This window comes from Anguilla anguilla, chromosome 7, assembly GCF_013347855.1.
Source record: "Anguilla anguilla isolate fAngAng1 chromosome 7, fAngAng1.pri, whole genome shotgun sequence".
NCBI classification, from domain to species: domain Eukaryota; kingdom Metazoa; phylum Chordata; class Actinopteri; order Anguilliformes; family Anguillidae; genus Anguilla; species Anguilla anguilla.
The window spans coordinates 27,825,197-27,842,382 of NC_049207.1; the positions used below are offsets into that span (position 1 = coordinate 27,825,197).

General features: G+C 40.9%; 1 protein-coding gene across 5 annotated transcripts in view; it reads right to left on the bottom strand.

Moving 5' to 3' along the window:
• adad1 (adenosine deaminase domain containing 1 (testis-specific)) overlaps positions 1 to 17,186 on the bottom strand; it is a 42,431-nt gene that overhangs the window by 20,889 nt on the left and 4,356 nt on the right. For all 5 annotated transcript variants that reach the window (XM_035424586.1, XM_035424587.1, XM_035424584.1 and 2 more), the window contains exons 2-10: positions 15,054 to 15,231; positions 14,512 to 14,649; positions 8,779 to 8,946; positions 6,920 to 6,994; positions 5,881 to 6,006; positions 1,961 to 2,084; positions 1,654 to 1,824; positions 1,045 to 1,277; positions 120 to 369 (exon numbers count right to left, since the gene is read on the bottom strand). In XM_035424586.1, the coding sequence (XP_035280477.1) occupies positions 120 to 369; positions 1,045 to 1,277; positions 1,654 to 1,824; positions 1,961 to 2,084; positions 5,881 to 6,006; positions 6,920 to 6,994; positions 8,779 to 8,946; positions 14,512 to 14,649; positions 15,054 to 15,231 (1,463 nt within the window). The remainder of the gene's footprint in view (positions 1 to 119; positions 370 to 1,044; positions 1,278 to 1,653; positions 1,825 to 1,960; positions 2,085 to 5,880; positions 6,007 to 6,919; positions 6,995 to 8,778; positions 8,947 to 14,511; positions 14,650 to 15,053; positions 15,232 to 17,186) is intronic.

Below are 17,186 nucleotides of genomic sequence, written 5' to 3' on the forward strand. Positions count from 1 at the left end.
CAGGAGCAATGAACGTCAGCTCAGTTGAACAATCTAGGCACGTCAGCGTGCCGACCACTAGAGGGTTTGCGCTAAGTGGTTAAAGAGCCCTCATCAGATCCCCAAAACTCTGAACTTACTCCTCGACGGACCGGCCCTCCAGCCCATCCACGGCCTCCAGGGACACGTCTCCTTGGCACCAGTTGATGGCGAGGGCGCGGTGGGCAGAACCTGTGGAGGACGAGGTGGAGCTCTCGGGGCAGACAGCGGGCACCAGGCTGATCAGTGGCCGGTACACGCAGTAGAAAATAGGCAGGCGGGACGTGATGCCTTCCACACGCTGACTTACTGCAATCTCCACCCCACGCACGTCACTACAGGACGCATCGCCTGAAACACACAACACACACAAACACGTGCAATGCACACAAAGCACACCTGCAGCATTTAAACATACACGTGCAATACACACAAGGCACACACACAGCATGTATACACACACAGAATGTACAGATGCGACATACAAACATGCAGCGCAATGCAAATACCCACATATGCAACACACACACACAAGCAACACACACATGCAAATATATGCACAGTGCATACAGAACACACACAATCCACACAACACACAAGCAACACACCAACAGACGTGCAATGCACGCACATGCAATTGCCAAACAAACACATGCACATGAAACACACAAACACGCACAATACACACAGCATGCACATGCAACAAGCAAACACACGTAATAATACACACAGCATGCATACAAAACATGTACACATGCACGCGTTTTGCGCGCGCGTACACAAACACACTGGGGGGGGGGGGGGTACTTCCTGTAGATCTTGGGTATGTCTCCTGTAGAACACCACCATAAAATGCTCTGCAAAATGATCCAAACATTTTCTCAACCATGCATTTCTCCCACACGCCCAATTTAGCGGCTGAGGAGTTCCAAGTTGCGATCAAACGCAGGCACAGAAGTTCAGAGTTCAAAGGTCAACCCAGGTGCACCCAAAAGGCCTATGGATGGGCAAAGGTGTCCCACTGACCTACGAGAATGGTGCTGACGTAAATGGGCTCGATGAAATGGCTGAGGAGGGCTCCCTGGAAGCCCAGCACCTGCCACTGGGTCAGCTTGTCGCTGGCCGACATGCTCACCACTTTGGTGGCGGTCTGATCAAAGGTCGAGGAGAAGACGGAGAAGACCTTGCCCTGGATGGTGACGTGCAAGCCGATCTGGTTGTTCACCTCCCAGGCCGCGATGGACAGAGGGTTCAGCCGGCTGCGGGGGAGGGAGAAACAGCAACGGAAGTTTAACAAACCAGCCTGTTACACATGCACGCATGCACGAACGTGCATGCGTACGCACACACACACACACAAACTCAAAAAACCTCAAAGTTACAGACTGACCAGTCAAACAGTGTGTGAAAGAAGAGAAAGCATAAGCAAACAGTTTCTTGCTATCGCTGGTGGTAAATTCAACCATTAAATGGAACTAAGTCACATTTTCCAGTGATTAAAACCTTGAAACACAATATAAATTAGATAAAATGGAACGCTTGTCTTCGCAACATTGGTAAATAAAAAATAAACATTTTTAAGTGAGAGTATACAGGGAGGAGACCTGTGGTTTATGCAGGTGCAGGGGTACTCACAGGTGAGAGGGGATCTGGGCGGCACCTTTAGGAAGTTGGTTCAGGTATAGGTGAAGTGAAATGTGACTCTTCAGGCTCAGTAGTTTGGTGGTCTCATCCTGTTGGAAAATTGACTTCTCTACCAGGGCGCGATTCTTACTGAAGAACAGCAGGAGGTGTCTGAACAGGTACCTGGGGGGTATGCGTGTTAGCAAAAGCATTGCTACACAGGTATGAATATTACAAGTTCAAAACTCTGCTCTACAGGTGTGGATGTTACAGGTTTAAAGTGCTGCTAAACAGGTGTCCCAGAGCACCCTCTACCTACCGCATCAGGGATCGGCGTGCAGTCACCACAGCATGGGAATCATGGAGGGTCCGTCCGTTGGATGTGACAGTCTCTTTGGTATTGAAATCCCCTGTTCCCATGGCAACCACTTCGCACCCCGCAGCTGGTGGGGCAAAAATACAGGGCTGTACAAACAGCACAGCAACTCAACTAATGCAGAGCGCTCAGTATCTCTCACTCTAATGCTGTGCACTCAGCATCTCTATTGCAGTGCACTCAATATTTTGCTCTAATGCAGTGCACTTACTAATCCCACTTTAATGCAGTCCGCTCAGCATCTCTAATGCAGTGCACTCAACATTTTGCTCTAATGCAGTGCACTTACTAATCCCACTTTAATGCAGTGCGCTCAGCATCTCTAATGCAGTGCACTCAACATCTTGCTCTAATGCAGTGCACTCAACATTTTGCTCTAATGCAGTGCATTTACTAATCCCACTCTAATGCAGAGCGCTCAGCATCTCACTGTAATTCAGAGTGCTCAGCATCTCTAATGCAGTGCACTCAACATCTTGCTCCAATGCAGTGTATTTACTAATCCCACTTTAATGCAGAGCGCTCAGCATCTCACTGTAATTCAGAGTGCTCAGCATTTCTAATGCAGTGCACTCAACATCTTGCTCTAATGCAGTGCACTTACTAATACCATGTTAATGCAGTGGACTCAACATCTTGCTCTAATGCAGTGCACTCAACATCTTGCTCTAATGCAGTGCACTTACTTATCCCACTTTAATGCAGTGTACTCAACATCTTGCTCTAATGCAGTGCACTCAACATCTTGCTCTAATGAAGTGCACTCAACATCTTGCTCTAATGCAGTGCACTTACTAATCCCACTTTAATGCAGTGCGCTCAGCATCTCTAATGCAGTGCACTCAACATCTTGCTCTAATGAAGTGCACTCAACATCTTGCTCTAATGCAGTGCACTTACTTATCCCACTTTAATGCAGTGTACTCAACATCTTGCTCTAATGAAGTGCACTCAACATCTTGCTCTAATGAAGTGCACTCAACATCTTGCTCTAATGCAGTGCACTTACTAATCCCACTTTAATGCAGTGCGCTCAGCATCTCTAATGCAGTGCACTCAACATCTTGCTCTAATGAAGTGCACTTACTAATCCCACTCTAATGCAGAGCGCTCAGCATCTCACTGTAATTCAGTGCTCAGCATCTCTAATGCAGTGCACTCAACATCTTGCTCCAATGCAGTGTATTTACTAATCCCACTCTAATGCAGAGCGCTCAGCATCTCACTGTAATTCAGTGCTCAGCATCTCTAATGCAGTGCACTCAACATCTTGCTCTAATGTAATGCATTTACTAATCCCACTCTAATGCAGAGCGCTCAGCATCTCACTGTAATTCAGAGTGTTCAGCATCTCACTAATGCAGTGCGCTAAGCATCTCACTCTAATGCAGTGTACTAAGTGGCTCACTCTAATGCAGTGTGTTCAGCATCTCAGCCTTATGCAGTGCGCTAAGCATCTCACTCTAGTGCAGTGTGTTCAGTATCTCTAATGCAGTGCGCTAAGCATCTCACGGTAATGTATTATGCTCAGTATCGCGCAATATTGCAGTGTGCTCAGTATTGCACTAATGGTGCACTAATCATCTCACTACTGCAGTGCTCTCAGCATCTCATTCTAAAGCAGTGCTCTCAGCATCTCATTCTAAAGCAGTGCTCTCAGCATCTCACTAATGCAGTGCATTCAGCATCTCATGGTAATGTAGTACGCTTAGTATCGTGCAATACAGCAGTGTGCTCAGTATCATGCAGTTTGTGCAAAGGGCCCACACAGGCATTCTATCCAGTAGTTTCCTCATTTCAGTACTTGGTTAGCACAGTGCTAAGTGATCTTCTCCCATCCTTGATTCAGGCGAAAATTTCAGACAAGTAAACAACCCTTTCAAATGCACACTCAGCCAATGGCTGCTTTTTTTCACTGAGCAGTCACTGTACTGGAGGAGCACACTTCATGCACAGCTGCCATAGGCTGACCGCAGGTTGGAGACCAGACTGCATGGGGAGGTATGTTGACCCTATGATCCAATTCTGTACACACACACACAGACACGCACACATGTGTGCAGACACACAAAAACACACAGACACACACATGTATGTGCACTAGGGGTGTGCAGAGACGTCATTATCTGTATCTGTATCTGTTCAACCAACAAAATTATCTGTATCTGTATTCGGATAGAAAACACAAAGTGGGCGTGGTTTATACCAGAAGTCATGTTAAATCGGACAAACGTTGTATTTTCTAACCTAATATTCATTGGCAATGCAATTGTTGTGCCTTCAAAGCATCACATTGATTCAATATTGGCATATACATAATGAAATATATTTCCACATCCTCATACTGTACTGTTCATCTCTCTCCTTTTTAATTTTTTTATTTTTAACTAAACTAAGTTTTATGAACTGTCTGAACTCCCCCCCCCCCTTTAACTGGGGGGACATTGAACAATCAGAAACTGAAAAATATATATCGAAAGATTCTGTTTTGCATTGGAAATAGAAACTATTTACAGTAAAGATATATAGAAAAATGTCCTTCAGTTGAAGGGAATATTCTTAAATTCCAATGATGTTGCGTTCGCGTTTCTTGATGTATTAACGTTACTGCAGTTCGCTTGGGAAACGTGAATTACTACTTTACAATAGTAATTACATAACAGTAATACATGAACTTTTTTTGCCTGTTTTATTTTTTTTCCCCCTACTGAACTAAGTTTGGATAGACTGCAAACCATCTGATGTCCTCATATTTTCCCTCGGCAGCAACTGTTAGTCTACCATGAAAATCTGGACTGGATTTCTTGTTCATTTGATAGCCAAGACCTATGGCTGATACATACAGCATCTTAAACGGATGAATACTGACTGAAATACAAGGTAAAACGTTTTGTAAAAAATTTCGACTGGATTTTTAAAAATGGAATAAAGTAACACATACAGCTAAAACTACAGGTTCTAAGCTTCATTTTGACGTATAGGTTGCAGGGGTTTGAAAGAAATCCAACTGCCACACCAGGTTTTTGTCTCGCTAGCTCCAGCACCTGACGTCTCCTCCTCCTCAATGCGAGAGTTTCCCCGAGAGATAGCCGGCAATGGTCAGCTCTCAGCCCGCTGCCTGCTGTGCGCTGCCTCGTTGGGGGCGACTACAGAATATAGCGAACACTTTTCAATAATGTGTAGTAAATGAAACGACTAGTTAGTGAAATCAAAGTCCTATGTTGCAAACAGAATGGGCATTTTTATCTTATGGCCATCCACAAATGTGTGAATCGATTTGAAGAAACATAATGGCTGACGCACAGAACTTATTTATTAAACGTTTTGTGGCGCAGGGGCTCAAAGTTTGTTGGTGTGTGTGCCGGAGCTCCAGATACAGCTAGCAGCCGTGCGTAACCCCCCTCCCCCCTCCCTCCCTGTAACGTTAGATAGAGGCTATGAGAACTCGACATGGAGCTGACTTTTTTTTTCCGAATCCGAATCCGAATAATAACGAGCAACTTCGGGTAGAAGAAATATCTGTTTCCATCGCATTATTCGTGCTTTCCTGAATACAGTATTCGGATTCGGATACATCCGCACGCACACACACACATGCACAAAGCGCTCACAATCCTTTAATTTTTTTTTGAGAATGTGCCTTTTAAAATAAATATTTAAAATACTTCAGGATGGGGGCAACTAAGTGACAATAAGCAACACACTGAAATCAGAGCCAAATGAGGCAGTGAAATCAGAACCAAAACCGCAAATGAAATCTCAGCCAAACAAGCCTGCAAAATCACAGCTGGTGCTGAAAGGCCTCCCCGATTCCACTGTGAATATTGAGCACAAGCACCTAGCTGGCGCAGGGGGGGACTTACGTGATTGAGTGACAAAAGCCGCCAAAGTACCCCCACTGGAGAAGAATTCGGGGCACACTTCCAATAGCTTGCTGTAAGCTTCCTTCACAGCCTTTGGGATCTGTGTGTTGAAGGTACTCTTCCTCTCTTGGTTCATCCACAGGGAAGGGAATAATACAGTTATTTTATTATTAATCAGTTATTGCAAAGGGAATTTAATAATCGTTCTGCAGTGATATAGAACTTTGGTCAATATGTCTCCATCCAATTTAAAAGTAGCCAAAAAAACAACATACAAAGAGCCAAAGAAAAATGTTTAGATTTAATTTCAAGTCAATTTAAAGATTAAATTAAATTCTTGCATTTAAAGGGAAATGCAAACAAAGATCAATACAAAACAAACTTTTGATTCATTTTATTTCAACTCTCAACTTAAGTTTTAGTCTGGGAATGTAAAAAAGCAGCTAAATTAATCAATTTTATACCAGACTATGGGGCCCAACGACACACTGGTACAGTGCCTTAATAGATACCAGACGGTAGGGTCCACCCACACAAAGGTACAGTGCCTTAATAGATACCATACGGTAGGGTCCATCCACACACTGGTACAGTGCCTTAATAGATACCAGACGGTAGGGCCCATCCACACACTGGTACAGTGCCTTAATAGATACCAGACGGTAGGGTCCATCCACACAAAGGTACAGTGCCTTAATAGATACCAGACGGTAGGGTCCACCCACACACTGGTACAGTGCCTTAATAGATACCAGACGGTAGGGTCCACCCACACAAAGGTACAGTGCCTTAATAGATACCAGACGGTAGGGTCCATCCACACACTGGTACAGTGCCTTAATAGATACCAGACGGTAGGGCCCATCCACACACTGGTACAGTGCCTTAATAGATACCAGACGGTAGGGTCCATCCACACACTGGTACAGTGCCTTAATAGATAGCAGAAGGTAGGGCCCATCCACACACTGGTACAGTGCCTGAACAGGACGGGCCACCCAGGAACCCCAGTTATGGTAACAGAAAGAGGGCTGAGTACCACAGGTTGCTCTCCCAGGGTGGAAGTCTGCCACGGCACATTCCTTCTCTTTCGCAGGCAGTGGAGGAGGACCCTCTAAAGCAGAGAAAAGGGACCAGAGATCAGCTGGGGACAGTTCAATTCACCAATTATATCACCCCCTCCATTAACCTAATCCACAATTAAATCACACCCCATTAATCATCCCCCATTAAAATAATACCTAATAACCTCATCATCAAATCCTCACCCCCACATTACCTCAACTCCCAAATTAAATCACCTACCAATAACCTCACCCCCCCATTACTGCATTCCACAATTGCTCCAACTCACCCACCCATTACAATTATATCACCTGCATGCACAGGGCAGTGAGGTAAAATAACTATTCTTGATTTCCTCTATTATTGCATATTTGTCACACTGAATGGTTTCAGATCTTTAAACAAAAGGTAATATTAGACAAACAGAACCAGAGTAAACACAAAACACATCTTTTAAATCATTCTCATTTAATGAAAAAGTTATAAAACACCCATATCACCCACATGAAAAATTGATCCCTTAAGCTGGTTGCACCACCTTCAGCAGCAATAACTGCACCCCAACACTTCCTATAATTTCATCAGTCTTTCACATTACTGTGGAGGAATTTTAGCCCACTCTTTGCAGAACTGCTATAATTCAGACAAATTGGTAGGTCTTTGAGCATTAACTGCTTGTGTCAGGTCCTGCCACAGCATCTCTATTGGGTTCAAGTCAGGACTTTGACTAGGCCACGCCAAAACTTTGATTTTACTTCTTTTCAGCCATTCAGATGTGGGGTTGCTTCTGTGTTTTGGATAATTTTCTTGCTGCATAACCCAATTACGCTCCAGCTCACGGACAGATGACCAGACATTCTCCTTAAGAATTTTCTGGTACAGAGCAGAATTCATGGTTCCTTCAATCATGGCAAGTTTCCCAGGTCCCGAGGCAGCTAAGCACCCCCACACCATCACACTACCACCACCATGTTAGACTGTTGATGTGATGTTCTTACTGTGAAATATCACATTTTCTTTACACCAGACATAATGGGACCATGTCATTCAAGAAGTTCCAGCAAGTGGTTTCTACCCTGCTACTCTCATATGAATCCCACATTTGCACAGTTTCTTTCTTATTGAGTCATGAACAATGACCTTAGCTGAGGTTAGAGAGGGCTGCAATGTTCTCCTGTGACATCCATGAGTTGTTACTGCACCCGTGGAGAAATTCTGTCAGGCTGGCCACTCCTGGGAAGATTCACCACTGTTCCAAGTATTCTTCATTTGAAGATAATGGCTCTCACTGTGGTTCAGTGGAGTCCCAGAGCCTTAGAAATGGCTTTGTAACCCTTTCCTGACTGACATATTTCTTTCTAACCTTTTTCTCATCTCTTCAGCAATTTCCTTTGACCTGACATTGTGTGCTTGTAGAAACCTTGTTGTGTCTACTTCACTCTCATAGTAAGGTTCAATATGAGTGAGGTTTAAATTCAACATGGCTGACTGCAATCAAGACTGGCTGTGTTCAATCAGCTGAATCTAATAATCAATTAAAGCTGGTTCATTGGTTGGCTGAGTAACTAAGGGGGCAATTATTTTTTCACGTGTGTGATATGGGGGTTTTATAATTTATTTCATTAAATAAATTAAATAATTTTTTAGAAGTGTTTTGTGTTTACCCAGCTTCCGTTTGTTTGATATTACATTTTTGTGTAAAGATCTGAAACCATTCAGTGTCAAATATGCAATACTAGAGGATATCAGGAAAGGGGCAAATAGTTATTCACAGCACTGTATGTCTGCCTCACTTCCTCCCTTACCCGCTACTGCGGTAACCTCGGGTCGTACCTGACGCGTCAGGTAGCATAGTCTGCGACCCCAGGGTGGGTAGCAGGTCCTCCAGGGCGAGCTGCGCCGCTTTGGCACGGGCCTCCTTCTTGGTCTGTCCCATCCCGGTCTTGTACTCCACGCCATCGATCACAGCGCAGAATGCGAAATAGAACCCCTGGATGTTACCTGAACAGCCCGCCGTTTGGCAAACACAGGCAAAGAGTGTGACAAAGATGGGAAAAGAATGGTGAAGAGATGTAGCTGACCATTCACACTTATGATGAATGTGAACACTATGAATGTGACTCTAAAACATGAAATTATAAATATAAAGTCAAGACAGTGGTTCTCAAACAGTGGATTGTGAAAGACCCCTGATGACCCACCATGTAAAAAACTGTTTTTTCCCTGTTGGCATTCACACCATTCAACTGAATGACTACCGTCTTTACACACATAATATACAGTGCACATGAAGTTGTTTTCACCCATTACAGATATTTTAATTCCAATAATTTTACTGTTACAGTGGTTTATGATTTCATCTGACGCATTTGCCTCAATGGCCAAGGTTCTGCTGGCCAGAGGGAAATACTTGTGGGGTTCTGTCAGTAGAGGGCAACAGAGGGAAATTTTTCCTCATAAGGACAGCTTTCATCATTCTGCATTGAGAGATTGTAGTTGACATCACACTGCATTGCATTTTGGGGTGATCACCATCTTTAGAGAAACACTTAGCTTTGTGATTTGGAGATATTAATATTTTAGCAAAATAAAGCTCCATTGGGCTGGAATCGGCTGACATACTTTAAAATATTGGTCAGCGTAGCCACCATTCCAATATTTATTTGAATCCAGTAACTCGCTTGTCATAGCTTATTATAACAGTCTGCAATGTAAGACCTGTGTAAGACCCCAATAGGGAGGTCAAATCCATTTTGGCAATTTTACATAAAACATGACAGTTAGACAGTTTATTTTTCACGTGTAATGTCATTAATGTTATAACATAGTCAAATAACAACACATACATCTCTAACTTGCCAGAAATAAATGGCTGTTTGCTTTAATACGATTTTTAAAATTAACCACTTCAATATAATCACTCTTATTGGAGGAATATAAATGTAATTTTAAAAAACACCAACTTGCAAAATTTAAATGCTTAACACCATACTGTAGACAAGATCTTGGTGGAAATCGACATGTAAAAATCTTGTTATTATTAGGTTTTTAAATATGCAAAAAAATGTAAATAACCAATTTACATGCAAAACAATTTGCAGCAAGTTTATCTTGCAATAAAATATGTAATAATGCCTTCAATGCAATTACATTTTTTATAATGACCCCACTGATCTTGGTCCAATTAGCATAATATTTTCTGATTGTGAAAAAGTGAAAAAGTTATATTGTTTAACTGTCAGTGCACTTCTGAATTGAACAGCTTTGTCTACTCTAATTTTGTTTATTTCCGTGTTAAATGACCACTTAAAATGAGCTCAGGTGCCAATTTGTTTTGTTTATGTGTAGAATAGCCATTCTGATTACATTGCGGGCAGAATGTTCAATCAAAAATGGCAATCCAGTTTGATGTCCTTTTTAAAAATGCAAAGGTTCAGAGAATCACCAAGACAGTCAAGCATAAAAATACACTACCCAGTAGGGATGGTGCCAATTACATATACCAAATCTTTTCTTCGCACCTCTTTGATGCCATTCAATCAGAACTCAGCACTAAGTTTCTCAATTAGGCACACACACCTGCAGAGAGACAACTAGTGGCGTTTCCCTTAACACTAGATAGGCCAGAGCAACGCTATGGGGCTTTGGGGACTTTAAAATTAAAATTACTCCAATGCCTCAAATGCTATATCCTCCTCCTTCCATGACTTTCCAAAATATTTGGGCTTAAAAAGACATTTGACTCAGTAAAGAAACACATCAGTCTGTGTCATTTTCTTCAGTAAACCCCCTCCAGACAAAAACAACAAGTGCTTTTACCTAGGTGTGAATGTGTCGTTGTCTACTCCAGCATGCTGTTCAACAATTGAATGACTTGGTACTTTGATATGAATTTCCCAATAAAGCGGTATCAAAACTAATTTCACACATACAATCACACAAAAACTGAACAGAATAGCTACATGACAACTGCATGAAATAACTGATTTGTGTGCAAACCACCAAAGCTGCGCGTTCTCTGTGGAATTGATAAGAGGAGAGTGACGGTGCATAGGCTTTGTAAAAGCACACTCAGGAGAAGGGAGAGAGAAATGTGCTGAATGACCAAAAAAATGAATTAAAAAAATATTGCACTTCGTATTTCTTCAGATACTGTTCCAATTTGTTTTGTCATGCATGTTTTGTAGTGCTTTTCTCAGTATTCCTGTAATATGCCTCAATATATTTTCCCTTTGCCAATATAACAAAACCGCTATAATTTAGAAATACAAACATTAAAATTGATTCAGTTGTTACCTTCATTTCAAGAAACTAGTTTTGCGATATATGGTTCCATAATGTTTATGAAATGAGGTCGCAGCTGGTGCAAATACGCAGTCTTTCTAGAGTTAAAACATTACAGATACAGGTTTTTGAATAATGACACACCCAGCACTGGCTTGTGAGGATCTGAAATATCTGACCTGCCCCCCCAACAAGTATTTCAAGCAAATTTTCAGTACAGCAAGGGATGCTGTGTCTCAGCATCACAGACTGCTCCCAGCTCATGTGTATTTACAAAATACAACTTGGGGAAGTTTGAGTAAAGGACAATAGCTGAAGATGTATTACACCCATGGAAGATTTTCAGTTTTTTCTTTAATTTACCTAATGTTATGCAAATCAAACATACAGGTAAAGTGAGGCTTCAAGAAAGAGGGAAGAAAATGCATTAACAAGCAAAAACCATCAAAACATTTTAGTCTTAAATTATGTAGTTTTTTATTTCATTAGGCGTTCATTTCAAGTTCATAATGAAGATGAGGAACTTTTTTTTTAATTATAAAAAGATATATATATATATATATATATATATATATATATATATATATATATATATATATATATATATATATACACAATTATAAAAGCAGTTTATAATTGACTGTAGTGTCCCTCAGTGGTGGTGGAGTTCATGCAGTTTATACTATGCAGTACAGAGTAAGGATTTAAAAAGCATTTAGCCTTTGTTGAAACTTGATTTGGCTGTTTGTTTACCTTGTTGTTATAAAAGCCTGTAATGGCTACATAACATTTAAGTCATTGTTTGTTAAATAGCTTTAAAAAGTAAAAGAAACCTTGTTTTAAAAGAAAAAAAGGGGGGGAAACTAGAAAAAGAAGTGTTTTTATGACTAGTTTAGAAAGGAAATAAAGCTTTGAGCTTGAGCTTTGGACTTAATATTCCAGAAGGACTGGCAAGCAAAATTCAAGAACCAATTGACTCAAGGTTCTTTGAATTTTTGTTACAGGAACGGAGCAGTACTTTTGAGTTTGTTGAGACTGAATTTTTTGGTGCTCATTCATTGTTGAAGCAGATAATTTTGTGGGGACTTTTTTTGTTGTTGCATTTTTGGATTTTCTGATTTATTTTTTCAAGGAACTTTGTGACTGTTGAAACAGACTGCATAAGGGGAAACTGAAGACAATCTAAGCATACTTGGGGTGTGTAATGTGTATTACAGTGATTACATTTATCTTTACTATATTCTGCATATGGCACCTGTTCCCTCCCTTCTTTCTTACTATAATATGCAATAAAGTCAATAATGTAGGACTGAATAAGTCTTATAGAACGAGTTCAAATCTAGGACAGTTTACTAACTTTGACTCAGTAAATAAATACAGGATGTCTGTGCCATTTTCTTCACATTCCACACTGCCAGAAATACGCAAGTGCGAACGTGTCTCTCTCACTCTGGCCCGCTGTTTAGCAAATGAATGAGGAGGAGGGGAGGAGGGATATTCTTATATTCTTATTCTCTGAACATAAAACTTTATCTACGGAATTAACTATATTCACATTGCAGAAACTGTAGGCTATTGTTCTACCGTGGATAAACTGATGATAAATTCACACAAGCTAATATATTTGAGGAAAAGGGTTTTAATTATATTAAAACAGCAACAAGAAAAGACCACAGATTCTGTAGTTAATGCATTTCCACAGCAGAATGACAGAAATCCAATTAAATTTGATCCAGTGAAATTACAAAGGCCTACATTCCTACAAACTAGTTGGTCCACCTTTCAATTCCATGACTGGGTGCAACACTTTGTCCAGATGGGAAACGTAGCCTATCTGTTGCAGAGCTCTGTGGTCAGCTTGTAAGTCCAGAATGTCTTGATGGACGATAACAGTTTGGCTTCTTAGTTCACATAGCCTACTCCTTCATTGCATGCCAAACCAGCTCAATTGGATTCATATCAGAAACCTACTGTAACAGTCTTCATCAGCTTCTTTGATGGCAGACAGTACGATTTATGCCTCAATTGCTCATTTGCAAAACAAAAGGAACCTGCATGATGCAGGGTGAATGGAGATCTCCAAAGAAATTTAGTTAAGATTTAATTTGCTTTCTTGTAAGTTTTGGAGCCAATAGAACCTTGTTTAAAAATAAAAAAAGTGTTAAATATTTTTACACAAATATTTAACACTAGAAATGTGTGTTCTTATTACCATCCAATGTTGCCGCATTAATTTGCACCCACAGCAACCTCACTGCATAAATATTAGTCTAAGAGAAAAACATATTGACGCATGTTACCAGCACACTGAGAAAAGCGCTAAAATGTGCAAAATCCAACAAAGCCCAAATGGAAAATATAGTGAAAAGAAATACTAAGTGCAGTTTATTTTAAAAAATGTTTTATTTTTTTAATTTATTTATTTTTTAAGTAATTTCTTCGGTCATAACAAACATGGACCGCACACAAATCAGTTATATTTCAACAGTTGTCACGTAGTTGTCTATTAAGTTTATTCACTTTAAATCTCAATTTCAGCGAAAAACTGAAAATATATCGGAGGCATTAGCTCTGTGGAGTTCCCCACCCTACATTTTTATGAACTTCATCACACGATTGCAATGAATTAATTTTAGCGTGCCCGAGGAGAGAGCAACACATTCACACCCGGCTGGGAACCGAAACATGCTGTCTATTGTCTAGTGGGGGAGGAGCTATTGCATTTACAGTGATGAAATCATTATAATTTAAAAAACTAAATGCCCAATGGCATCGCCTCTGGCCTTACTAGTGTTTTTTATTTTTTTACAGTATTTGCTATCTGAGAGCAGAAACCAAGGTCAGTTGTGCCCCAACAATGACAGCATTAAGAACTTTATAGTCCATTAACTTTTGGTGATGATTTAATTCAATTGCTAATGTGAAAGACACATTTTGACTTAGAATATGTTCAAAGGAACAACCTCCCCTCGAGGTCGCTTGTGCCCATAGGTGGGGTCATTTGTCTCCCTTAAAGTAAATAAAGACATAATAATTGATTTATTTTTTAATCATTGCACACGTTAAGGCACATATATTCTATGACCTCTACCAGTAAAAACCGCTAAATACAAAATCTAACAACTAATTTTTATTCAAAATATCATGGCGTCAGGTTTCACAATCCCCTCGCTCGCTTGTTGCTGGCATCTCGTCTGCACACATGCCAGTCGCACTCAAAGGTGCCAATTTTAACAAATTTCTACACATCAATATATTAAAAAAGAATTATATACTACGTACCTGTGGTCACAGTTTCCTTCAACTCTAGCTGAAATTGCAGTACCTGAGAAAGCTGATAGAGGGCTGACACAGCGTGAGTCTCGCCCCGCTGATATCTTTTGATCAGTTCGGATGGGATGCTCTTAGTAGATTTACAACCTGTTTAAAAAAAGGGGTTAAAACATTAATGTGCGGGAAAGCATGCAAGTACCTACACTCTTCATAGCAATTCAAGCACATCAGGGGTTGGGTACCATGCAATCCATTAGTTTATCTAAAGAGCAGAGTGGAATGCAAATTTTGCTTGACTAATGTTTATGGGGGAAATAATTATTTATCAATGCTAAGTAAGCACAGCACAGATCATAAGATTTGGTAGGTTTGTCATGTTTTACTAAATCCACTATTTGATTCAAATTCTAGCCTTTATACCAGAGATCAAGCTCAAGTGCGGCTGGACAGCTGAGTCCAAGGGGTTTTCAATAAGCAGCCAATTTAGGCCTCGGAAATGAGGTGAGTGGACTGTGGACCCTACATTGCGGCATTTTTAAGTTTGAGCACACCTGTTTTAGGTTTGGGGCTGCTGTTTGCAGGATGCAGCAGCAGGTTGTTGTTGACGTCCTCCGTGGACATGGGCAGGTAGGACAGGTTCACACCGGGCAGGGAAGCAGCGTTCTTCTTCAGGATCTCGGAAAAACTTGCTCCCCTGGAATCACGGTATGGTACCCCTCGACCCATCATCTTCAAAACAAAATTGAAATAATGTCTCGATATTTACTAATAATTTTTGAGACTGGGAGATGCCTTTTCAGATGTATCATAGAATTTACCCTACTGAAATCATGCACATTGATGACGTTACATGGTGTCAAGGGCGTAACTCAAGGGGGAATACAAAATATTACAAAACAGGCCAAATAAACCCACCACAATAATATAGCATGATGATGAGAAAAATCATTTCAAGATGGGAATAATGAAGTTGGGATTTTCATGATGTGATTGGGACATACAGTATGCTACCGATCAGTAAGGTTGGTTGTTTGTCATGGAAGTTTTCTGTGGTTTTCGGTATGTTCAGATAGTAGTCAACCTTAATGTAGCATATATATAGTTTGACTTCCCTTTTCAACAGTGTTGCCCAGCGATCCTCCCCCCATTATGGTAACATGGTGAAAAAAGCTCCATCAAAGATTCAAACCTCGCAATGTACAGCTTACTGTACCAAAACAAACTTTAAAGAAATAAAAACTGTTTTTTTTTACTTCAAGCATGTAGTGTTACTATAGTAGCATATGTTATTTCAACCGTTTCCCACTGCTGCGCATGAGATTTATTAATTGATTTAAAGGGCAACTTGTAAGTTGACCTACCCAGTGATTTAATATGTGGGGAAATTATGTAGCAATGGGATTTTAAAGTTAAATGTAAAAAAGGCACTTAGAATTACATCTGTGCTTACTTTTGTAATTTGATCGGCCACGCCGACCTCAAATCTGGGGAAATCGAACGTGACGTCACATAGGGGTTGTCAGAACAGAGCAAGAGCTATGATCAATGGCAAAGTAAGCAATATTAACAGAAAGATGAATCCCAATCTCTACATTATGGAGTCTTGAGGTATAAAATTCTCTTGCCAATAGTAGTGATGGGACACAGCTGTATAAATTTGAGCTTGAAAGGGACTGGAACAGGCAAGGATGACAAAACAATGGGGCATGCCAATAGAGCCTCATACTGCAGGGCTTATGTTGGCCACAGGCAGGTGGAGGCAATCAAGCAATTAGCCTCACCTGCGCTACCCAGACACGCAGAGGCAGGGGATGTAACACTATCAACATCCCAGTTAATTAATTGTACTGGGGCACTAATACAATAATACAAAATAAACCCTTTTATTTAAATAAATTACGGAACTATGCAGACTACGCAGAAGAATAAAACATTTACCTTATACCTAAACTGTCAAAATTGTTAGCAAATGCTCCTGATGATGCTAATGAGCATGCCCACACAATTACTGTACTGTTGCAGAATTACCAGTTGGTAGGTTGTAGCCAGCTAGCTAAATAATACCACGGGAGGGTAACTGACACGTGAATTCAATACAAATTAACAGTATTTTTTCAGTCAGTTAAACTCAGCCCGGACATTATTGTCTGGTGCGGACGACATCTGTACTGGCCTAATCAGAAAACCAGGGTTAGTTGGCCTAGCTAATGTTAGGTAGCTCTCCTACTAGCTAACTTGGATGCTGCTAGCTAAACATAAGCTTTTAGACACAACCTCTGGTTAGCCGTCTTGAATTATTCTGGTTTATTGGATACGTAGACACAAGCTAATCGCTTTCTCTAGAACTATAAAGGTCACTAATTCTAATTAGGCATATGTGGCCTGCGCATGCTGCACAAGTATATGATCAGCCCGTTTGTGATTGCTGCACACAACACAAATAGAGACTCTCATGCTACAGTCAAAGCTTATAAAAGAGAGGTTCTCTCAGTATGGGACAGTGCGTGTAACAAAAATATATAGCCAGGATCTTCAGAGAAACTACCCACAGTACACATGCGCCGCATATTTAACGTTGGCTATTGGTTTTGTAAATGAACCACAGCCAGCGGTAGCTATGGGCATGGGAGGGCTCAGCCCACCCAAACGGGCGTCTTGCCCACCCAATCAAAAGTTAAGAAAAA